General features: G+C 45.7%; 1 protein-coding gene across 1 annotated transcript in view; it reads left to right on the plus strand.

The window, feature by feature from the left end:
• Positions 1-21,148: 21,148 nt before the first annotated feature.
• Positions 21,149-25,210, plus strand: part of tmem114 (transmembrane protein 114) — a 305,718-nt gene continuing 301,656 nt past the window's right edge. The window contains exons 1-2 of the mRNA XM_086000889.1: positions 21,149-21,580; positions 21,814-21,894. Of these exons, the coding sequence (XP_085857015.1) occupies positions 21,397-21,580; positions 21,814-21,894 (265 nt within the window). The 5' untranslated portion in view covers positions 21,149-21,396. The remainder of the gene's footprint in view (positions 21,581-21,813; positions 21,895-25,210) is intronic.

The raw sequence follows: 25,210 nt of genomic DNA on the forward strand, positions 1-25,210 counted from the left end.
TACCGACTCAACATATGAAAGAGTGTCTTGCTCTTCCACCTAGTGGCAGTATGTCATATTAGAGTCATGGGGGAAAAATTTGGTTGGTTTGCGCCTCCCATTAGTGCCTTAAGAGGGCGCTAATGGGGCGCAAAGCAACGAGAGCCCGGGCACGGCGATGTCTGCGCCGCTCGAGAAATTGACCAGACGTTTTGCGGCGGCGCTAAATAATACCGCTCTGATCTCCTGCGCCTGCAGATCTTGATGTCAGTTGAGTGTGCAACAGCCTTGTGGCGCCTCGGACTGGATATTGAGTGGCGCCCCCCTCCTTTCCGCCTGGCGCAAGCAACAACAGGTAGACTGGAACGTTTCCCAGTCTGTGTGGGGCTGCGGGGTCGCTATTTAAAGGCGGCCTCTTCCTGTCTTTTTCTGTGGTAGACATTTTGCACCACTCATTCTGACAGAGAGAGAGATTCTGAGAGAGAGGAGAGACTTCTGCATAGAGTCAACGCTGTGTGAAGTAGTTTTGGCTACTGAGCACCAGTTTGCAGGTACTTTTGGATTTGACCTTCATTACTTTGATTACCAAGAGACTCTGGGGGCTGCACTGATTCGGGGCGTCATCCTGCGCCTGCAGAATCGGAGGCAACAGAGATGCAGAGAGAGTGTGGCAATCATGGCCAGACGGAGGAGGGCCAACAGGCCACTGTACAGGAGACCTTACCCTCCCAGGGTATTTCGCCAACAATTCTCCGATATTAATTTGTCTGAGAAGCAGTGTTTGCACAGGCTGCGCTTCAGCAAGGAGGTGGTCACTGAGCTCTGCCACCTGCTGCAGCCAGATCTGCAGCCTCTACTGAGGAGCAGGACGTCTCTGTCGGTTGCAGTGAAGATAACAGTGGCTCTGAACTTTTATGCCACTGGCTCCTTTCAAGCAGCTACTGGGGACATTGCCAATATCTCCCAGTTCGCGGTCCATTGCTGCATCCGTCAGGTCACAAATGTCCTCTATAAAAGGAGACGCCAGTACATCTCTTTTCCGATGACCTGGGCCAAACAGCATGAATGCGCATTGGGCTTTGCGAGGATAGCGGGCTTCCCCATGGTGCAGGGCGCCATTGACTGCACACATGTGGCATTGCGTGCATCGCATGAGAATGCAGAGGATTTCCACAACCGCAAGGGGTTCCACTCCTTAAACGTCCAGTTGGTCTGTGACCACAGACAGCTGATACTCGCTGTCAATGCCTGCTATCCTGGCTGCAGCCACGATGCTTTCATCCTGCGCCAGACTGCTGTACCAGAACTTTTCCAGGCACCGCATCAGCCAAGTGGTTGGCTCCTCAGGGACAAGGGTTATCCACTGTGCATCTGGCTGATGACACCGCTCCGTAACCCCAACACCCCTGCTGAGCTGCGGTACAATGAGAGCCATCTCGTTACCAGGAACATCGTTGAGCAGACGATCGGCGTGCTCAAGCAACATGTTCTGCTGTCTGGACCATGCAGGAGGAGCCCTGCTGTACTCGCCTGAGTGAGTCTCCCTCTTCATAGTTGTGTGCTGCATGCTGCAGAACCTGGCAATCCTCAGGGGGAGAGTTATCTGGACTCTGTGTTCCAGGAAGTAGTCACACCAATTAGATTAACTAATTCAGATGTAGTCCGTGGTCAGGGACAGGAGGGTGTGACTATGAGTGAGGCAGGTATGGGGATCCAGGAGGTAGTGTTGGAGGAGCCGCAGCCCTTGCTCTTGTCCAACAGGTTCGAGGCTCTTACTCCCTGTGAGGACAGGAGCAAGGACTGCAGGGAGGATGAGCAACCTGGCCACAGCACCGTGGAATGGGGTCCATTCAAGTGGGGGGAGTAAAAAGAAATGTTGTAGTGGTAGGGGATAGTATCATAAGGGGGATAGATAGGGTTCTTTGCAGCTGAGAGCGAGAGTCCCGAAGGTTGTGTTGCCTGCCTGGTGCCAGGGTTAAGGACATCTCCTCTGGGCTGGAGAGAAACTTGGAGTGGGAGGGGGAGGATCCAGTTGTTGTGGTCCATGTTGGTACCAATGACATAAATAGGACAAGGAAAGAGGTTCTGCTGAGGGAGTATGAGCAGCTAGGGGCCAAATTATAAAGCAGAACCACAAGGGTAATAATCTCTGGATTACTACCTGAGCCACGAGCAAATTTGGCTCGGTTGAATAAAATCAGAGAGTTAAATGCGTGGCTCAAAGACTGGTATGGGAGAAATGGGTTTTGCTTCTTGGGACACTGGCACCAGTACTGGGACAGGAGAGAGCTGTTCTGTTGGGATGGACTTCACTTGGCCAGTGCTGGGACTAGAATCCTGGTGAATCGAATAACTAGGGCTGTAGAGAGGGCTTTAAACTAATTAGTGGGGGGGAGGTTTCAAGAGAGCGAAAAATAAAAATGTCAGCGGAGAAGGCAATAGAGCAAAGTAGCAGTGGGGAAATTAAAAACCAGAGCATGTCAGGAAGGGACAGAATATATAAAGATAAAGGTAAAGTAGTAAAGGGGATAAAAGCAGGAATAAATTGTCAGAAAACATATTTGAAAGTTCTTTATCTTAATGCATACAGCATTCGTAACAAAATAGACGAGTTGATGGTACAAATAACTACACATGTGTATGATCTGGTGGCCATTACAGAAACATGGCTGCGAGGTGACCATGACTGGAAACTAAACATCCAGGGGTATTTGACTATGAGGAAGGACAGACAGGAAGGAAAGGGAGGTGGGGTGGCTATGTTAATAAAGGATGGAATCACTGCAATAGTGAGAAATGATATTGGGTCAAAGGGTCAGGATAGTGAAACAGTTCGGGTGGAGATAAGGAATAATAAGGGGAAAAAGTCACGAGTGGGCGTAGTCTATAGGCCTCCTAACCGTTGCAACTCTATTGGTCGGAGTATAAATCAGGAAATAGTTGGGGCTTGTAATAAGGGAACAGCTACAATCATGGGAGATTTTAACTTTCATATTGACTGGACAAATCAAATTGGGCAGGGCAGCCTTGAGGAAGAGTTCATAGAGTGTATTAGGGACGGGTTCCTTGAGCAGTATGTTCCTGAACCAACCAGGGGGCAGGCAACCTTAGATCTGGTCCTGTGTAATGAGACAGGATTAATAAAAAATGTCCTAGTAAAGGATTCCCTTGGAATGAGTGGCCATAACATGGTTGAATTCCAAATTCAGTTGGAGGGTGAGAGAGTTGGATCTCAAACCAGCATACTAAGCTTCAATAAAGGAGACTATGAAGGTATGAGAGCAGAGTTGACTAAAGTGGACTGGGAAAATAGATTAAGGTGTAAGATGGTACAGGAGCAGTGGTGTACATTTAAGGAGATATTTCACAACTTTCAAGAAAATATATTCCACTGAGGAAAAAGGGGCGTAAAAGAAAAGACAGCCATCCGTGGCTAAGTAAAGTAATAAAGGATAGTATCCGACTGAAAACAAGGCATATAAAGTAGCCAAATCTAGTGGGAGGATAGAAGATTGGGAAGCATTTAAAAGCCAGCAAAGAATAACTAAAAGATTAATTAAGAAAGGGAAGATAGATTATGAAAGTAAATGAGCAAAAAATATAAAAACAGATAGCAAGAGTTTCTACAGTTATATATAAAAAGAAAAAGGGTGGCTAAAGTGAATGTTGGTCCCTTAGAGGACGAGACCAGGAAATTAGTAGTGGGGAACATGGAGATGGCAAATACGCTGAACAAATATTTTGTATCAGTCTTTACAGTAGAGGACACTAAAAATATCCCAACACTGGACAAACAGGGGGCTATAGGGGGGGAGGAGCTAAACACAATTAAAATCACTAAGGAGATGGTACTCGGTAAGATAATGGGACTTAAGGCGGATAAATCCCCTGGACCTGATGGCTTACATCCTAGGGTCTTGAGAGAAGTAGCGGTAGGGATTGCGGATGTTGTATCCGTGTGTTAATGGAGACACGGAATGCAGGAGTTGGTTTAACAGGTGTTTACTGAACAAAGTCTGGAGGTGAACTAAAAGATACAAGACGCTATACAGGCTTATATACCCGAGTGGTCACTACAGGTATTACAGTACACAGGGGCTCTTAAAGGTACATACACTACAATTCCTCCCCTTTTAGATAATTAGTACATAACATTTTAAGTAATCATTAATTAACATGTTTGCAAGAACAATAATCTACACATTTGCTGCAGTTAATCAATTATAAGTCAGTCTCTCTGGAGGCTTCCTGACTCGGTCCGGATAACGCCTCAGTGGTGTAGTAGTTTTCGGTGGTGTAGTAGGTTCTTTTGGCAAGGTCGATTCGGCTTGAATGCCAGTGTCGGGTTCATCTGGTTCCAGTATCACCGGATCGGAGGTAGATACTATGGGTATCTCTGCTTCATCATTAGGCGTATAGAGTTGTGGTGTAGGTTGTCCCTTTTCAGATGATTCTATGATCTGGTCAACATGGCGCCTTATTATGCTTTCTCCAATGTCCACGGTATACATCAGTGGTCCTAGTCGTGTGCAAATAGTTCCAGGCTGCCATTTCTCGGTACGGTAGTCCCGGGCCAAAACTTGTTGACCTATCTGGAAGGTTCTAGTTGGCCTTTCATTCATGCCTTGAAATTGCCGGTTCTCTACGTCCCTTCTGATGTTTGGCTTGATCAAATCCAGCCGGCATCTTAGTCTTCTATTGAAAAACATCATGGCGGGAGTTTGGTTTGTAACCACATGTGTTAACTTCTTGTTTGCGTACAGGAATGCATCTACCTTATGTTGTAGTTTTATGTCTTCATTACCCATGGCCTTTATGGCCTTCTTGAAGGTCTGCACAAACCTTTCAGCTAATCCATTGGTGGCGGGATGGTATGGGGCGGACGTGTAGTGCTTAACCCCATTGTTTTTTATGAACTTCCTGAATTCTTCGGACACAAATTGCGGTCCATTATCAGAACAGATCTGTTCAGGCAGCCCATTCCTGGCAAATATGGCCCTTAATACTGTGATGGTTTTTTCCGTGGTGGTGGAGGACATCTTTATTACCTCCGGCCACTTGGAGTGTGCATCAACCGCGATTAAGAACATTGAGTCCATAAATGGACCAGCAAAGTCGATATGTACCCTTTGCCATGGAGATGAGGGCCACTCCCATGGATGTAGAGGGGCTTGTGGTGGGGCGTTTTGGACCTTCTGGCATCCTAGACAGCTCTTGGTCATTTCTTTGATGTCTCCATCGATTCCTGGCCACCACACAAACGCTCTGGCTAGGTTCTTCATTTTCACTCCACCCAGATGCCCCTCGTGAAGCTCCTTTAGCAATTTATCCTGGAGTTTGGGTGGAATCACCACTCTGGATCCACGCATCAAGGTTCCTCGGCACACTGACAGCTGTTCTCTTCTTTGCGAGAAGGCTGGCAACAGTGGTTCGCCATGTGCTGGCCATCCCTTCACCGTTAAATCGTAGACTCGTGAGAGAGTCGGGTCATTTCTCGTTTCCTTTTCAATGGTAGAATTTGTTACTGGTAGACATTCCACTATGGTTGAGTGGAACATCTCCACTGGGTCCACTGTAGGTGCCTCTTCTACCGTTGGCAACGGTAGGCGCGATAAACCGTCAGCACTCCCATGCTGTTTTGACCCTTTGTATTCTATGTCGTATTGGTGTGCCCCTAGGAAAAGGGACCACCTCTGTAGCCTTTGCGCTGTCAAAATGGGAACGCCCTTTTTAGGGTTGAATATGGAGACGAGGGGTTGATGGTCAGTCAACAAGGTAAATTTTTGTCCGTGTAGGTAATGGTTGAATTTCTTCACTCCCCACACCAGGCTGAGTGCTTCCCTGTCGATCTGGGCATAGTTACGCTCAGCTGAGTTCAATGAGCATGACGCAAAAGCTATCGGCCGCTCCGAGCCATCAGGGAATCTATGCGATAATACCGCTCCTACTCCGTAAGGGGATGCATCGCACGCCAGTCTGATTGGCAGTGATGGGTTGCAATAAGCCAACACTTCCTTGGACGTGATCAAGCCTTTGCATTTATGGAAGGCATGTTTACAGTCTTTGCTCCATTTCCAAATTACTCCCGTTTGTAGCAGTGCGTTAAGAGGGTGCAGAACAGTTGACAAGTTCGGTAAAAATTTATGATAGTAATTTATCAATCCCAGGAACGACCTTAATTGTGAGACATTTTCAGGCGCTGGGGCTTTTATGACCGCTTCAATTTTTTCAGGTGACTTATGCAACCCTTCTTCGTTAATTATATGGCCACAATATGATACTTGTTTCTGGAAAAATTCGCACTTGGGGCGATTTGCTCGTAGGCCCCGTTCTCTCAGCCTAGTGAGCACCTGCTCCAAATTGGCAAGGTGCTCGTTGTCGTTTTCTCCTGTTACAAGGATGTCATCTAGGTAGCATTGAGTCCCCGGAATCCCTTGCAGGACTTGCTCCATAGCTCTTTGCCAGATAGCTGGAGCTGATGCTACTCCGAAAACCAGTCGATTGTACTGGTACAGGCCTTTGTGTGTGTTTATCGTGAGATACTTTTTAGAGGCCTCCTCAACCTCCATCTGTAGATATGCCTGTGCCAAGTCAATTTTGTTGAAACTTTTCCCTCCGGATAGTGAGGCGAAAATATCTTCTATCCTCGGAAGAGGATACTGTACCGTGTGAAGGATCGGGTTTACAGTCACCTTGAAGTCCCCACAGATGCGAATTTTTCTCTGTTCTTCAGATTTATCATTATTCAACGTTTTCTTCATGACCGGGACGATGGGTGTTGCCCACTCGCTCCAATCTACCTTGGATAACACGCCTGCCTTTTCCAAATTCTCCAGCTCTGCCTCGACTGCTGGACGAATTGCGTATGGCACCGGCCTTGCCTTAAAAAACTTGGGAATTGCCGCATCTTCCACTTTTATTGAGGCGGTGACGCCTTTCAAGGTTCCTAGTTCCTGTTGAAACACTTCTTTGGCGTTGGCCAAGATGTCTTTTAATCGTTCAGGTATGACGTCATCATCATTTTTTTTCTTACTGGTCACCGTCAGTGCCTGAATGGAGTGCCAGTCTAAACCTATCTTCCTGATCCATTCACGTCCCAACATCGGTGGACCACCATCTTGCAGAACGTATAAATACAACTTCTGTATTTCCTTGCTGTTGTATACAACAGGCACCCTTATTTTCCCTCTGGGGTATACTTTCTGCCCCGTATATGTCTTCCAGATAATGGATGTGTCTTTCAAAGGTATATGCGGAAATAGCCGCTCGTAATCCCATTGACTTATGACGGTCAGAGCTGTTCCTGTATCGCGCTCCATTTTAACTGGGGGCCCCGCTATCGTGAGGGTAACCCAAATGGTCTGGTAATCTTCTTTGGCAATTACATTATGTAATTTGAGACAGCTTAGTCTCTTGTTTCCGGAGTCGCTATCGCTCTTCTGGTCTGCGGAGCTACTGTCCGTCATCATTTGTACCTTTCTGTACTTTTCCTTATTGATTTTTTTTCTGTCAGTGGATTTTTTGTTTCCAGATCGGCATACATGTGCAATGTGTCCCATCTTTCCGCATTGCCTGCATGCTTTGTCCTTGAACCAGCAGTCCCTCTGGTCATGGGTGGATCTGCCGCAGCGATAACATCTCTCGAAACCCCGTGTCATTTCATGGGTGCCGAAGTCCTGTGGCTTTTGCTGTATCTCTGCAGCTCCTCTTGCTGCTGCTTCGTATGATACAGCCACACTGAAAGCCTTGTCCAGTGTCAAATCTTTCTCAGAAAGTAGCCTTTTCTGTGTTCCTTCGCTTAGGAGACTGCAGATGAATTTGTCTCATAGAGAATCTGCCAGTCCTGCCCCGAATTGGCAGTGCTTTGACAGCTTTCTTAATTCGGTGAGGTAATCAGCGTTACTTTCATTCTTGTGCTGATTCCTCCTGAAGAATTTGAATCGTTCCGCTATCAGCAGCGGTGTTGGGTTTAAGTGCTCCTGTAGGGTATCAACAATCTCCTTAAAATTCTTGTCCATCGGTTTGGCTGGAGTGATTAAGTTTCGTAACAGCCCGTATGTCCTTGCGTCCATCAGATTTAGAAGTACCGATGCCTTTTTATCATCCTTTACTTCATTCGCTGTGCAATATACCTCCACTCTTTCCACATATGTGGTCCAATCCTCTATATTACTATCGAAAGCAGTAATATTGCCAGTCTTAGGCATCCTGAAAATCAAAAATGGCACCTCCCGCGCTTTTCTTTCTTCCCTGCCGAGAAAAAATGGCGCCTCCCGTGCTTTCCCGCTGCTGCCGCTGCTGACAACACTGTTCTCCGTGGTTTTTATTTACACAGATATTTTTAATAGTTGGAGACTCGTTCCCGCCGGACTCTCTGGGACTTTTCCCTCCCTCTGCTTGGTCCAAATGCCGACCTGCTTTGCAGCACCGGCCGTCTCCCGAGTGCTCCACCCTCTGTCTCTGTTTGCCTCCGCCTTCTGACTCGCTGCTCAGCCCCGCTGCAGAGCCACCCGATCGAGCCCCAGCCCGCCGCCCAGGAAGGATTAGTGCAGTACCTGCCACTAGCCCGGCTAGCTGGTGAAACCACAGTTTTTTTTTGTTTTTTTTTCTTCTTCGACCTTCGTCTGAGGAATCGATCTCCTTGAGGTGCTGCCGAATTGCAGGTAAGTCCATTTCCAATTCGTCGCCACTGTTGTATCTGTGTGTTAATGGAGACACGGAATGCAGGAGTTGGTTTAACAGGTGTTTACTGAACAAAGTCTGGAGGTGAACTAAAAGATACAAGCCGCTATACAGGCTTATATACCCGAGTGGTCACTACAGGTATTACAGTACACAGGGGCTCTTAAAAGTACATACACTACAGCGGATGCATTGGTGGTAATTTTCCAAAACTCCCTGGATTCAGGAAAGTTCCCAGCAGATTGGAAAACTGCTAATGTAACGCCCTTATTTGGAAAACTGCTAATGTAACGCCCTTATTTAAAAAGGGAGGTAGACAAAAGGCTGGAAACTCTAGACCAGTTAGCCTAACATCTGTGGTTGGTAAAATGTTGGAGTCCATTATTAAGGAAGCAGCAACAGGACATTTGGATAAGCATAATTTAATCGGACAGAGTCAGCATGGTTTTATGAAGGGGAAATTATGCTTGACAAATTTGCTCGAATTCTTTGAGGATGTAACAAACAGGGTGGATAAAGGGGAACCAGTGGATGTGGTGTATTTGGACTTCCAAAAGACATTTGACAAGGTGCCACACAAAAGATTACTGCACAAGATAAAAAATCACAGGATTGGGGGTAATATACTGGCATGGGTGGAAGATTGGCTATCTAACAGAAAACAGAGAGTTGGGATAAATGGTTCATTCTCGGGTTGGCAATCAGTAACTAGTGGTGTTCCGCAGTGGTCAGTGCTGGGACCCCAACTCTTTACAATCTATATTAACGATTTGGAGGAGGGGACCAAGTGCAACATATCCAAGTTTGCCGACGATACAAAGATGGGAGGGAAAGCAGTGAGTGAGGAGGACATAAATAACCTGCAAAAGGACATAGACAGGCTAAGTGAGTGGGCAGAAATTTGGCAGATGGAATATAATGTTGGAAAGTGTGAGGTTATGCACTTGGGCAGAAAAAATCAAAGAGCAAGTTATTATCTAAATGGAAAGAAATTGCAAAGTGCTACAGTACAAAGGGATCTGGGGGTGCTGGTGCATGAAACACAAGGTTAGTATGCAGGTGATCAGGAAGGCCAATGGAATCTTGGCTTTTATTGCAAGGGGGATGGAGTATAAAAGCAGGGAAGTCTTGCTTCAGTTATACAGGGTACTGGTGAGGCCACACCTGGAATACTGCGTACAGTTTTGGTTTCCATATTTAAGAAAAGATATACTTGCTCTCGAGGCAGTTCAGAGAAGGTTCACTCGGTTGATTCCGGAGATGAGGGGGTTGACTTATGAGGAAAGGTTGAGTAGGTTTGGCCTCTACTCATTGGAATTCAGAAGAATGAGAGGCGATCTTATCGAAACATAGAAGATTGTGAGGGGGCTTGATCGGGTGGATGCGGGTGCTACCTCAGAGAGCTGTGGAAGCTGCAACATTAAATAAATTTGAAATGGAGATAGACAGTTTCCTAGCTGATAAGGGAATTAAGGGTTATGGGGAGCGGGCAGGGAAGTGGACGTGAGTCTAGGTTCGGATCAGCCATGATGCTATTGAATGGCGGAGCAGGCCCGAGGGGCCGTATGGCCTGCTCCTGCTCCTACTTCTTATGTTCTTATGTTCTTATGTAGGACCCAGCCAATGCCACCAGGCCTTGGAGCACCACCAGAGGAGGAGGAGGAAGAGGAGGAAGAGGTGGAGGATGATCATCAGCAACACCAAGGTGGGAGGGAGGCCCACAATGTTGAAACTGGAAGGGCCATCCATCAACGGCTGATAGCAAGCCGCTTCTAGGCCCCTACTGAAGAAATGGCTTCTGCCATGGAGAACAACATGAATGAAACCAACCTGCAACCCCTAAGCCGGCCAAGGCAGCAATGATTCCAAAGACCAAACATGTACATTTTGAATACAAAACTTTTTTATTTTACAAACTGTGTGTGTGTCATTTCTTCATGACAAACTAATAGAAACAAACACAAAAAAAAGTCATTAACATAACTGGTTCTCACAACCTGGAGATAATGTCCAAACTACTGAACAAAAGTTTGAACACGAACCTCGGCCTTTAATAAAAAATTGACCAATATTTCATCACACCTCCTACTTTTTGCCCTTCGAGGGTGATCTCCTTCCCTTGCGCACTTCCCCCTTTCCCACCCTACTGCTCCTCCGTAATGGGGCCCCAGTGGCTGCAGCAAGACTGGTGGAAGGCTGCTGGTTGTCAGAACCTGAGACTGCAGATGCCCTTGAAGGATGGCCTCGACTAGCTCTGAGCCTGGAGGGCCTGGCTGCAGACTGCACCAACTCTGCATGGGTGGCAGCAGGCTGGGCTACAGGCGGTGGCAAGTGCAATGGGGAAGTGACAGTGGTGGCAGAAGGAATGCTGTCATCTTGAGAGAGGACAGCATCTCCCTGCTCGACCGACACACTGGCACTCCCACGGGGCAGCACATCAGCATTGGGAGCAATCTGCTGGAACACAGAGTGCTAGCCTGCTGCAGCATGGTGAGAGCCCCGGGGAAATGTGTCCGAACCAGCGACAATGGCAGCAGTCAGTGCTTGCGTGGCCTCAATCTGAGTCTGCATGAGAGCAGTCTGCGATGGGATCACGGCAGCCAGTGACTGAATTGCAGCACTAAGCTTTAGCGTGGCATCTGCCTGTGCTACAGCAAAGTGCTCCATATTCCTTGCCAGTGCATCAATGCATTCGGGCACCCTTCCCACTGCACCCATGAGCTGAGTGTGCTTGTCCACCGCCTGGGTGTTCATTTCAGCGATGAGCCGCTCCTCCTCTGCATCCAGTGCAGCAGGACTCACTGGCCTACTCTCCCTCCGGGGAGAAGGCCCCCGAGCTTCCCTACCCTCATCGCGTTGCTGCAGCCTGCTGGGACCTGGAGCTTCACCCTCATCAGACCCTTCCCCCCTGCTCCCCTTCAGGGAAGATGTGTTTCCAGTGTGGGCATGGGCTTCCTTGGGAGAGGGTGGCGCTGATGCTCCGGCTTCTTCTTCCTCCTCGTCTGCAGCTTCACTCCCACTGGCAGCTTGAGGGCCTGTCTCCTCAGCTGGTGAATTTCCATCTGAAAGCAGGGAGGTACAAGAGTGGCTTTAGCGTGAGGACAGGGAGGCAGTAAGGGAGGAAGGAGTGCAGCGATTTAGTAAGTTGGATTGAAAGTGTCAAAGGCTGGTGTTGTGAGGGCCAAGTGGAATGAGAGAGGAGAAAAAGGTGATGACCTTACCATTGATGTCCAGAACGGGGTCGGCATCTCCAGGGGCAATGGGACCGATCACTTGGCTTGCCACAATCCTGTGGACGCACGCCTCTAGATTGCTGAGGGGTTGCAGCTGAGGCCGCCCTCCAGCCGTCCGTTGCTGCTGTCTCCTATTATGAGATAGCTTGGCCTGCAAGAAAAAAGATGGCGTCTGAGTTAATATACAGCCATGGTCTTGCCTGATGTACCTCCCATAGTTCAGTAGCCCTTAATGTATGCAGCCATGGTCTTGCATGATGTGCCTCCCATAGTTGAATAGCCCTTAATGTATGCAAAGTGTGGAATATGCATGTATATTTCATGAGAGGGCCATAGGTGTTGGATGAGTGTTGGGCATGGGAGTTTTAATACCCTCTGGCCATAGAGTGAGGTTGAGATGGCGGGATGGAGAGGTATTGAAAAAAAAGCCACTCACCCTGACGACCCGAGTGAGGTCGTTGAACTTTTTGCGACATTGAGTATGGGTCCTGGTCACCATGCTCCTGGAGGAGACGTGCTAAGCCAGCTCCCTCCACACTCTTCTGTAGTTGCATGACAAAGGCCTCCTGCCACTCTCAGGGTAGAGTATAGATCTTCTGTGCTCCACCATGCCAACCAGAGCCTCCAAGGCCCACTCGCTGAAGTGCTGAGCTCGTTCTCTCACCCTCTCCATAGTCCTTGGCTGGAAAATGTAGTCACAGGTCTGTCCGGGCCGAGATTCAAGGCTCCAATGAGCAGGGTGTGGCTGGAGAGCATGATCGACCCTCCCCTTTAAGAACTGTCCGGCGCCAGTGTGTCTGTGTTCCATTGCTAACTGACATTACCTGCGCTGTGCCCGCGCTCTGAGTTAGCGCCTCGCTCCTCGGCCTTTACGCCTTAAGACAGGTGTGAAGTGCCTGATTTAACGCTCCAATCACCTCCAGGGGCGATAAAAGCCAAGTTTGCAGTCGGAGGCGATAATTAGCGCCAGGCGCTAAACATTACGCCCAGCCGATAATTGCACCCCAAACGGGGCGATACTGAATTTCTCCCCCATAGAGTCATAGAGTTATATAGCACAGAAAGAGGCCCTTCGGCCCATCACGTCCATGCCGGCCATCAACCCGTCTATTCTAATCCCATTTTCCAGCACTTGGTCCGTAGACTTGCATGCTATGGTGTTTCAAATGCTCATCTAAATGCTTCTTGAATGTTGTGAGGGTTCCTGCTTCTACCACCCTTTCAGGCGGTGAGTTCCAGATTCCAACCACCCTCTGGGTGAAAAAGCTTTTCCTCAAATCCCCTCTAAACCTCCTGCCCCTTACCTTGAAACTATGCCCCCTGGTTATTGACCCCTCTACTAAGGGGAAAAGCTCCTTTCTATCTACCCTTTCTATGCCCCTCATAATTTTGTACGCCTCAATCAGGTCCCCCCTCAGCCTTCTCTGTTCTAAGGTGAAACGCTCCAGCCCAGGTAACATTCTGGTGAATCTCCTCTGCACCCTCTCCAATGCAATCACATCCTTCCTATAGTGTGGTGACCAGAACTGCACACAGTATTCCAGCTGTGGCCTAACTAGCATTTTGTACAGCTCCATCATAACCTCCCTGCTCTTATATTCTATGCCTCGGCTAATGAAGGCAAGTATCCCATATGCCTTCTTAATCACCTTATCTAACTGCCCTGCTGCCTTCAGGGATCTATGTACATGCACACCAAGGTCCCTCTGATCCTCTGTCCTTCCTAGGGTCCTACCATTCATTGTGTATTCCCTTACCTTGTTAGTCCTCCCAAAATGCATCACTTCACACTTTTCAGGGTAAAATTCCATTTGCCACTGTTCTGCCCATCTGACCAACCCGTCTATATCGTCCTGTAGCCTAAGGCTTCCCTCCTCGCTATTTACCACTCCACCAATTTTTGTGTCATCTGCGAACTTACTGATCATACCTCCTACATTCATATCTAAATCATTAATGTACACTACAAACAGCAAGGGACCCAGCACCGATCCCTGTGGTACACCACTGGACACAGGCTTCCAGTCACAAAAACAACCTTTGACCATTACCCTCTGCCTCCTGCCACTAAGCCAATTTTGGATTTAATGTGCCAAATTTCACTGGATCCCATGGGCTCTTACCTTCTTGACCAGTCTACCATGCGGGACTTTGTCAAAAGCCTTACTGAAGTCCATGTAGACTACATCAACTGCACTACCCTCATCCACACAACTCGTCACCCCCTTGAAATATTCAATCAAATAGGTTAGACATGATCTCCCCCTGACAAAGCCATGCTGACTATCCTTGATTAATCCTTGCCTCTCCTAGTGGAGACTAATTCTGTCCCTCAGAATTTTTCCAATAATTTCCCTACCACTGATGTTAGGCTCGCTGGCCTGTAATTCCCTGGTTTATCCCTACTACCCTTCTTGAATAATGATACTACGTTAGTTGTCCTCCAGTCCTCTGGCACCTCCCCTGTGGCCAGAGAGGTTCTGAAAATTTGTGTCAGAGCCCCTGCAATCTCCTCCCTTGCCTCACACAGCAGCCTGTGATACATCTCGTCTGGGCCTGGGGATTCATCCAATTTTCAGCCAGCTGAAACCGCTAGTACCTCCTCCCTCTCTAATGCTAATTTGTTCAAGTATATCACAATCCCCCTGCCTGATTTCTATGCCTACATCGCTGTTCTCCATAGTGAACACAGATGCAAAATATTCATTTAAAACCTCACCTACATCTTCTGGCTCTACACATAGATTGCCACTTTGGTCCCTAATGGGCCCTACTCTTTCCCTGGTTATCCTCTTGCCCTTAATATACTTATAAAACACCTTGGGATTTTCCTTTATTTTGCCCGCCAGTGTTTTTTCATGCCTCCTCTTCGCTCTCCTAATTTCTTTTTTAAGTACCCTACTGCACTTTCTATACTCCTCTAGGGCTTCCACTGTTTTTAGTCCTTTGTTTCTGCCAAAAGCCTCCCTTTTTTTCCTAATCCATTCTTGTATATCCCTTGACATCCAGGATTCCCTGGGCTTGTTGGTCCCACCCTTGACCTTTACGGGAACATGTTGGCGCTGTACTCTCTCTGTTTCCTTTCTGAATGACTCCCACTGCTCTGATGTGGATTTTCCTACAAGTAGCTAATCCCAGTCCATTTTGGCCAGATCCTGCCTTATCATACTTAAATCGGCCTTCCCCCAATTTAGAACCTTTATTTCCGGTCCATCTTTGTCCTTTTCCATGACTACCTTAAATCTCACCAAATTATGGTCCCCGTCACCAAAATGCTCTCCTAGTGACACTTCTACCACTTGCCCAGCTACATTCCCTAGAATTAGGTCCAGTACCGCCCCCTCTCTTGAGGCAATTCAAAAATCAATTAGAAACTGGCAATTATAATTTTTAAGAAATGTTTGTTCAGTTGAATAATAACTTTGAAACTGATCTGTGTAGCTCAATTTTTCACTATGATTAGTCGAGTAATTTGAAGTAGGATTCCGTATTGTAGTTTACGATTGTCATCTGTCTTTCGACAGAGGCCGACTCAGTAGACGTAAAAGATCCCATGGCCTTATTCAAAGAAAAGCTGGGAGTTTGCCCTGTGTCCTGGCCAACATTTTTCCCTCAAAGAACACAAAAAACACATGATTTGGCCATTTGTTTGCTGTTTGTGGGAAGTTACTGTGCACAAACTGGCTGCCACATAACAGTCATTGCAGTTCAATTTGATTGCAAAGCAATTTGAGACGTCTTGCAGAAGTGATGAGGCACGGTATAAGTGCAAGTTCTTTCTTTATTCTCCCTTAGTTTGAGATTTTTAAGGTCAGACACTATTCACCTAAATCAGAAGGTTTTTAAAATATTGACAGAAGGCTTTGGAAGGCAGTCAGAAGGTGTTAGAAAGGTTCACAGGGTTCAGTTGTTTTAGACCCAGGTAGAAGTAAAGAATGTAAAATATGTGCGAACAATTAGCTCAATAGTATACATTTCAAAGCTCAGAGAGAAAGTATAGTCTAACAGCCAATAGAAAACATACAATAGGTCAGCTAATGTCAGGAGAAGAACCCGGCCAAAGAAAACAATGACCACCCAGGAGGTGAAACCAGAGCATCGCAGAGGAGGAGGAAACTGCCACAGCCAGCTTGCTACCCAAGGAAAGAGGTTGCATATTTTTATGCTAATGACATACAAGGGATTGCTTTAGCCTTGGAAACCTACTTTGAATATAACATCTGAACTAAACTTTGCTGAGTCTGCACTGCAATCTTGCACATTAAGGGCTGAATTTTGCTGGTGCTCAGAGGGCAGGTTCGGAGGTGGGTCCGCTGTCAAAATCCAAATGATTTATAGCAGGGCAGTATTCCGCTCTAAACCCACCCCCTTGTGAGTTTTCCTAGTGCCGGTTCTGCCTGCGCTTTGCAGACACGGCACTAAGCGGCGGGTCATTCAATTGTGCTAGTTGAGAGGGTGTTTAAACCAATTTACTCACCAGTTTAGCAGGCACAAAGTATTTTCCCAAGTTTCCCACGAGGTTCCCATCGCTCAGGGATCACGTCAGGTAAGTATGTCGGGTTCTGAACAATTCTCTATTTCTTTCAACAGGTGACAGCTACAAAAGTGGTATACAACCTACCATTTTACAGCTGATTACTTTTCACCCTCAGAAGCTTCAGGCTTGAGTATTTGGAACAGATTTTTAAGCTTTATGCATTTGGGAAGTGTTTGCAATAAACTCTCTATTCACTGTCACCTCCTTGCAACATCATATCTAATCCTTGATAGATTGGTTCTGTCACCTGAACTTCACCTGCCATATGAATCATCAGAAAGAGCATAAATCGTGCCCAGTCTCCTTGGTCCTCAGAATCTGATGACGATCAGCCGCAGCAGCAGCAGAATCAGCCACACCAGCAGCAGCAGCAAAAACAAGAGCGCCAACCTTCACCTCAGCCACCTGATTCTGCACAGGGCAGAGGGCATCAGCGCAGGGCTGCACCGCGCTGGAGGTCATACACCCAAAACAGGGTATACAGGCAGAGGATGAGCTTCTTCAACATGGCGGAACAGCAGTGCCAAAGGAGGCTCAGGCTATTGCGCCAGGTCGTCGCTGACATTTCCGCTTTACTGGAGCAAGACCTGCAGCCCAGAGGAAGGGGTGAAAACTCCTCACCAGTTGCTGTTAAACTCAGCCTTGTTCTCAACTTCTTTGCCTCAGGCTTCTTCCAGGCATCTGCAGCAGACCTTTGTGACATCTCGCAGTCGGCTGCACACAGGTGCATCACACAGGTAACCTCAGATGCCCTCTTTAACAAGTCCGCAAATTATATTCATTTTGCCACTGATGAAGCCACTGTCAATGAGTGGGCGCTTGGCTTTGCCTCTCTGGCTGGCTTCCCACGGGTGCAGGGAGTCATCGACTGCACACATGTGGCCATCAGGGCACCCCATCATAACCCAGTAGCATTTGTTAACCGCAAGAGTTTCCACACCCTCAACGTTCCGCTGGTCTACAACCATAGGAAGATTATCATCCATGTGTGCGGCAAGTTGCCATGACTCGTATATCCTGCGCCATTCCACCGTCCCACAGCTCTTTGCACCGCCAAACAGTCTTGGCGGCTGGCTGCTTGGAGACAAGGGCTACCCCCTGAAGACGTGGCTCATGACAGTTTTGAGGCCAACAAATTAGCTTGAGGGAAGTTATAATCAAAGCCACATCTCCAGGAAAAGTGTCATTGAACAGGTAATAGGCTTGCTCAAAATGCGCTTCAGGTGCTTCGATAGATTTGGAGGAGCCCTTCAGTATGCACCAGCTAGAGTCTCACGAATAGTCGTCGTCTGCTGTGCCCTACACAACATAGTGTAGCGGTGAGAATTATCCTTCTTCAACACCTCTCCACCATCGTCCAGTTGGGTAGGACTGCAATTGCCTGATTCCATTCTTATCTATTTAATCATAGCCAGAGAATCACCTGCAATGGCTTCTCTTCCCTCACCCGCATCGTTACCTCTGGTGTCCCCCAAGGATCTATCCTTTGCTCCCTCCTATTTCTCATTTACATGCTGCCCCTTGGCAACATCATCCAAAAACACTGTGTCAGTTTCCACATGTACGCTGAGGACACCCAGCTCTACCTCACTACCGCTTCTCTCGACCCCTCCACCGTCTCTAAATTGTCAGACTGCTTGTCCAACATACAGTTCTGGATGAGCAGAAATTTTCTCCAATTAAATATTGGGAAGACCAAAGCCATTGTTTTCGGTCCCCGCCACAAACTCCATTCCCTAGCCACTCATCCCTCTCTCTAACATCTGTCTGAGACTGAACCACACTGTTCGCAACCTTGGTGTCATATAAGACCATGAAATGAGATTCCGACCACATAGCTGCAGCATAACAAAGGCCACCTATTTCCACCTCTGTAACATCACCCATCTCCGCTCCTGCCTCAGCTCATCTGCTGCTGAAACCCTCATCCGTGCCTTTGTTACCTCTAGACTTGACTATTCCAATGCACTCCTGGCTGGCCTCCCACATTCTACCCTACGTAAACTTGAGGTCATCCAAAACTCGGTTGCCCATGTCGTAACTCGCACCAAGTCCCGTTTGCCCATCACCCATGTGCTCGCTGACCAACATTGGCTCCCAGTTAAGCAGCGCCTCGATTTCAAAATTATCATCCTTGTTTTCAAATCCCTCCATGGCCTCGCTCCTCCCTATCTCTGTAATCTCCTTCAGCCCCACAAACCCCCGAGATATCTGCACTCCTCTAATTCTGCCCTCTTGAGCATCCCTGATTATAATTGCTCAACCATTGGTGACCATGCCTTCTGTTGCCTAGGCCCTATGCTCTGGAATTCCCTGCCTAAAGCTCTCCATCTCACTACCTCTTTTTCCTCCTTTAAGACGCTCCTTAAAACCTACCTCTTTGACCAAGCTTTTGGTCACCTGCCCTAATTTATCCTTATGTGGCTCGGTGTCAAATATTTTGTCTTATAAAACTCCTGTGCAGCACCTTGGGATGTTTTACTACTTTAAAGGTGCTATATAAATACAAGTTGTTGTTATTGTTGTTGTTGTGTAAGGAATAGACTGGCATAGAGCTTTACACTGACAATTTCAATTTTAATTTGATTTGTTTAACTTTCATTTGAAGTTTGTTTAATTTACAGTCAAATTTGTTTAAAGTACCCACCAAAAGAGTACACTGACAATTTGATGGAGTGAGTTTGCAATACCAAGTTGCCTCCTTTTGTGTTGTTAGTTGATGTCATTGCATAACGATGAGGCTAAGTGTGAGGGCTGCACAGTAAGATGGCAACCTGATAATGTAGATAGAGTTAGAGGGATGGATGAAGGTGCAAGGGAGGTTGTGCAGGAGTAGGGGTGGCAATGTAGAGTGGTGCAAATGTGATTAGACACACAGCAGCATCAAGATAATTGTGGCTTAATACTTACTTTTCCTGATCTTACTAGATCATTGAACCTCTTGTGGCACTGCACCCAGGTCCAAACCACCACTGACAGCCCCGTAACCTCCTGCGATATCTGCAGCCTCGCTGCCTTGGTCTGCTGGGGAGGCCTCTTCCTGCCGTCTGCAGGGAAGAGAACCTCCCTACGTGCTCTCACTCCCTCCACCAGATGATGGAGGGACTCATCTGTGAAGCGAGGTGCTGCTCGTTGGCGCTGCAAGCTCATAGTGCAGAGACTCGAACACTGACAGCACTGAATGCTATCAATTTGCAATTGACAGTAACTGGGGCCATGGCCTCTTTAAATAAACTGTCAATAGTCACGTCACCAGACCCGCACCTTTTAATAGGGCCGGGAAATGCGGAGGGGCCTAACAAGGCCCATTAGGACAAGATTCGATTTATCGACGGGATCCAGACAGCAGTGGGGTTGCCCGGCGCCACCGACCTCTCCCGCCTTGTAGCTGCCCAGGTAGGCGAAATCACGGCCTAAATGGTATTATGCTATACAGCTATTAAGTTAAAAACAGCTAAGGATGAGATTTTGTGATGCATAAAATTAAAGTTCTTATTCTGCTTTTGGCAGTACCGATTCTGCTGATTCATATTAAGTATCAATTACATTTTCCAAACCTCATGATGTTTTTAATTATAGTATAGTAGATGTTGTTAAATAAAGTAGTATTAATAAGACAGCTTTGCGTCTGACTCAGTGCTTGGTGCCCTGGCAAATAAGAGGTCGGTTGCATTTTGCCCAGGGTTCTCCTGTGACCCTGTTGCTGACAGATCTATCCTAGTTCAGATGTGGCTAATGTAGGATGGTTCAAAAGAGCTAATTTAGTCATTACATAGGAACTTTTAGGCACCAAAGAAAATCCCAGTCCATTAGATAGATAGATGGATAGATAGGTAAAGAAAGGGAGAAGAATCATCTGATATCCTTCATTACATATATTGGGATTATGAATTAAATAGAAACTTGTTGTACATGTGGGTTTCCCAATGTTTGGAGTGTTTAAGACTTGTGATTTTTTGATTCAATATTTCCTGCATATTGTTGGCATTGCTTTGCTCTTGGTGTTATATTTTCTGTATTTTTCAGATGTGGACTGCGTGTTTCCAGTGTATTTATGCACTCCGGCTGTATTTGAAGGGCAGCAGACTGCTTTATTTTTTACTGAACTTTAATTGCCCAGTTCTAAAACTCTGAATGCAGTTTTCAAAATAAAAGAAGCAAATAAATGTCAGTCTTATTTATGGGGTTAAAAGTTATTCCCGTTTTAAAAAAGGAACTATTTTGATGCATCTCTACACAGATGCTGCCTGACCTGCTGAGTATTTCCAGCATTTTCTGCTTTTATTAAAGACAGCTCCATATGTTTACATGTGGTTGCAATCTGTTTTGTTTATGATCGAATCGAACTCCAAACATTTCCTCCATCAGAACTTTTGAGCAAGGGCTTTCAACCCAAACATCAAGCCCGGGTACCTGTATAATGTTCGCTGTTTATTTCAGATCTACAGCATTCTCTATTGTTTCTTTTGACATCTACTGTGACATTGTTATCTTTTCACCAGAAGCAGTTCAAGCAGGTCTCAGGTGTGCTGTGCTGCTGTAAAATACTACATTAAAAGCAGCCTGCGACCCCACTGCCCTCTCTCTCATACACACATACCCAACTGTTCAGCGTGGTTACCAAACTGAAAACTTACCCGCTTTTGGGAACTTAAGGGCTTATATGAGTAAACGATGCGGGGACTTCACTAATATGGAAATAAAGGTAAACGTGCTCATAGATTGTCTCTGGCTTTGCTCCGGAGAGATGAACACACACACAGTAGCTTCAGCGAGTTACGTCTGACACACATTTCATCTTCACGCTCCGACGAATAGCAGAGGCAGAACCACTGAGCGGTCGCTGTATTGGCACCGAAACGAGCATGATAAAGAAGTGGCAGCATTGTCGGTTTCCCGAGCTGTCCACCGAGACGGCGGAGTGACTGCGAATTTCCCCATCCTGCTGATTGTCCATTGTCCAGGATGAAGTTGACATTCCGCGTCCTCTCAGTGTCTGTTGCTTTGGCGGGTGCGATGAGCTTCGTCTTTCTGGTGGTGGCGATTGGGACAGATTTCTGGTACATTATCGATGCCTCCAAACTGCAAGCATTCTCCAATTCCTCCGACAAGCTCAGCTCCCATTCTGGACTTTGGAGAACTTGCAAATGTAAGACTATTAGTTTAAATTCTAGAGAAATATGAGATGCTTTCCTATTTAATATATTAACAATTTATTTTTTATAGATGTAGTAATCTAAGAAATATTTGCAATAATTCCTCAAACTATCAACTACTGTAGGATAATCGCGGATTTGAAATTTTTCCTTGTGCAACCTATTTTATTTTTTATCATGCAGCTTATATTCCTCTTTACAGCGTGTTTTGTGTTTTTGCTTACAGTTGAAAGTAAATGTTTCCATTTAATGAATCCATTCTGGCAAGGAGACACAAACTTCACAGCCTCGCAAAGACAACTTCTAAGTAAGTCTTGTTGTTGTTTCTCATCTCCAGCTCATTAAACGACCCATTAATGACCATTTAGAACAAGGTGCCAAGCAACCCATCTGTTGCACCTGTCGCCCGCCAAGCGCAGAGAATCGTACCAACCATCGTTTGAAATATTATGTAAGAAATAGTTAAAGGAATTCACGGTAACATATCCTTGCCTCTGGGAGTCAAGTTAAAAAGTAGACTCCCGTGAACAGCCGCGCAAGACTGGTGGAAAGTGGTTAGGGTTTCCTCACAGCCTAAAGTGCATAAGCACATTTGTGAAAGTAATGCCTTTTAAGGGTTATTGAGGAATGTGAAGATATTGTTAAAAGCCTATCCTGAGAAAATTGTGTGGGTTAAGTTGGGGTATAAATGAAAAGTGAACTCTGAACTGCTGTTCAGAACAAGGATTTATTTTACCTGGGAAGGGTAACATTTGGATGCATGGTGTAACAGCGTTAATGGTACAGAGGATTTTTCAACCACACAAAGTGGATCCAGCAGTTCTTACTAGCTCTTTTATAGTGCATTGGCATGTGGAGGACTGGGCATGCAGGGGACACAGGATGCGCAGTACTAACAAAAGAGACTGCTCCAGGGGGTAAACCTACTGCACCAGAATCACCCACCTCGGTATGATGGAGGACCAGTGCATGGTGAGCTTCAGGCTCAGCTGGTCCACTGGAGCTGAAGTTTGCCACCTGGTTGAAGAGTAACTGCAGTTACAATCGACCACCCAAAGAGGCAGTGTGATTACATTTAAGTACTGAGGGGATTTTTTTCAGAAAGCATTTTGAATGATTTGTGGGGAAAAGATGACACAGCACCACCTAATGGTTTGAAAGGTAATAATTACAAGTCAGAGTTGTCATTTAACATTGGAATGACTATTATAGTACCACCTACTCATGACCGATAACATTTACAAGTAAACTGTGACATTTTAATTTTTGACTTCCTAATAGGACATGTTTATATAACAGGTTTCAATGGAGCATATGAACTAACTAAGGCATTTAATATATTATAGATACTTTATTTGTGACGATTGCCTGAATGGAATACTGATGCCAGATATTAGTAAATCTTAGGCAATATTGACAGGTTGTGAAATGTAAATTTTCAGTCTTTATTAATCTTTAAAGGAGTGCTAATCTCTCAAAAATACAGGTGCTGTGTAACATGCTGGCATCTACAGCAGTTTTAACTGGTAGCAAATATATCTGGTGCAGCACAAATGTTTTCAATGCACTTTTAAATATTTTCTTTCAACAACCCTTAATGCTTTATAAATCCCAAACCTGTCTGACTTTACTGCCATTTCTGCATAGGCTGCTTTGTACTTCTTCAGAGAATACAATCAAAGTCATGTCATGTGACAGATGATCCCTTTGTCACCTCTAGCCATTAATCTCTGTCACAAGCTTAAGAAGTCACACAACACCAGGTTGTAGTCCAACAGCTTTATTTGAAATCACAAGCTTTCACCTGACGAAGGAGCAGCGCTCCGAAAGCTTGTGATTTCAAATAAAGCTGTTGGACTATAACCTGGTGTTGTGTGACTTCTTACATTTGTCCACCCCAGTCCAACTCCGGCATCTCCACACCATGTCACAAGCTTGCCTTTCTCTATTTTATTGATGTTACTAGTGAACTTTCCTCTCTTGTTCCTGCTAAGCTCCAAATACCCCTGCCAGGCAAACTCATCCTCCATCCTCATTATGTTATAATCAGACTCACTGCACAATCTCAGTATTTCCCCAAACTGTGGAATCCTTCCCTTCCTCACTCTTTCCTTCTCCTATCAATTTCTAACACTATTTCCTGGTTTACCCATCTTTTATTCTTTTCAACCTGTGGTGTCCTGCACTATGGGCTTTGGCCAACTTGGTCTGTCAATCAAAAATGTTTAAATTAAACCTAAAATACAATAATAAATGAATAGAATTGGTCAGTATTATTATGATTAAGTACTTAGTTGATTGTGTAATCTGTTTCTTCTTTTGCTAATGCTATTTCAACAACTTTTTAATCATAATTTTCCACTGTAGCAGACTATATTTCATGGGGCATGGCCTCTTGATCTGGATTGTGACACCAATCATTGTAACACACTTACAGCTTCATTATTTCTTGGTTGAGGTTGGATTGCTCCTGATACAAACTCGGCATACCAAAGACTTGAAAATTCTCTTTAAGTAACTTGTTATCAAAGCGACCATATTACAAATGCAGAAATCGCTGTGACCTGGAAATTTATTTGCTGAATAAAGCTTTGTGTTTCACAGTCTAATGCTGAAAAAATGTATTGAACAATTTTAAGAGCTAACAGTGCATAATGATTATATACTTGGCTTACAGCTCATGAAACCCAAATAATCTTTGCTGTAGATTCTAAATAGGAATGAACAGTAATTTTTGAAGTTCTAAGATTACTAGCATACAAAGTCACGGGGTTATGGGTGTCTTTCTTCCAAGTCTAACACATTGTCCATTATTTCTCTAATAAATGTTTTATGTTGAAAATCACTGAAATTTTTGAAGACTGCAGGGAGTTTCTGTAATTGACAATAAAGTGAGGAGGGAGTTAATAGAACTACAAGTCCATTTGATTCGACTGCTAAGTTGACTTAATGAAAACTATTGGGCCGGATTTTGCTGCAGGAATAACGGTGAGGCTAACAGCATTCACCATTATTGGAGCGTAAATCGGACAGCAACTGCCAGCGGCTGCACATACACAGTTAAATACGGAAATCAGGAAGTTGCTGTCCGAATTGCCTGCTCCTCCAGAAACTTCGCAATAACAGATCCCCGCTGAGAGATTCGGCAAAGAAATACACAGACTGGCATGGAGTTGCTGTACTTACGTGATAGATACACACTAAACTCGCCAGAAAAAGTTAGGGCTTGTCCATTCCAGTGTAAGTCATTTTTTGATGGTGTGATAAGTCTTAATTACTGCCAAACAACCTCTTTGCCACTGAAAATTAACTTTTACAAGTGTGGAGTCTCATTCCTTAAGACTTTAATTATTGTTGGAGATTTAAAAAATAAATATGATTTTTTTTTTTACATTTTCTTTCTGTCTCTTTTATCTCTCTCTTAATCACATCTTTCTTTCCCTCTCTTTCGCTTTCTGTACATGATTTTTGGCATTGAATTAACTATGCTAACTGACACTCCCTGGTTCAGACGTTGCGCGGCTCATTAACGATTCTTCAATCTGATTGCTGAAGGAGCGACACAGTTGCTTCCCCTGTTCAGAGGTCTCAGATCCCCTGTAGAGGGTGCTGCACAGAAAATG

Source organism: Somniosus microcephalus, chromosome 11, assembly GCF_052327205.1.
Source record: "Somniosus microcephalus isolate GS21.2 chromosome 11, FLI_Smic_1.0, whole genome shotgun sequence".
Lineage (NCBI taxonomy): Eukaryota > Metazoa > Chordata > Chondrichthyes > Squaliformes > Somniosidae > Somniosus > Somniosus microcephalus.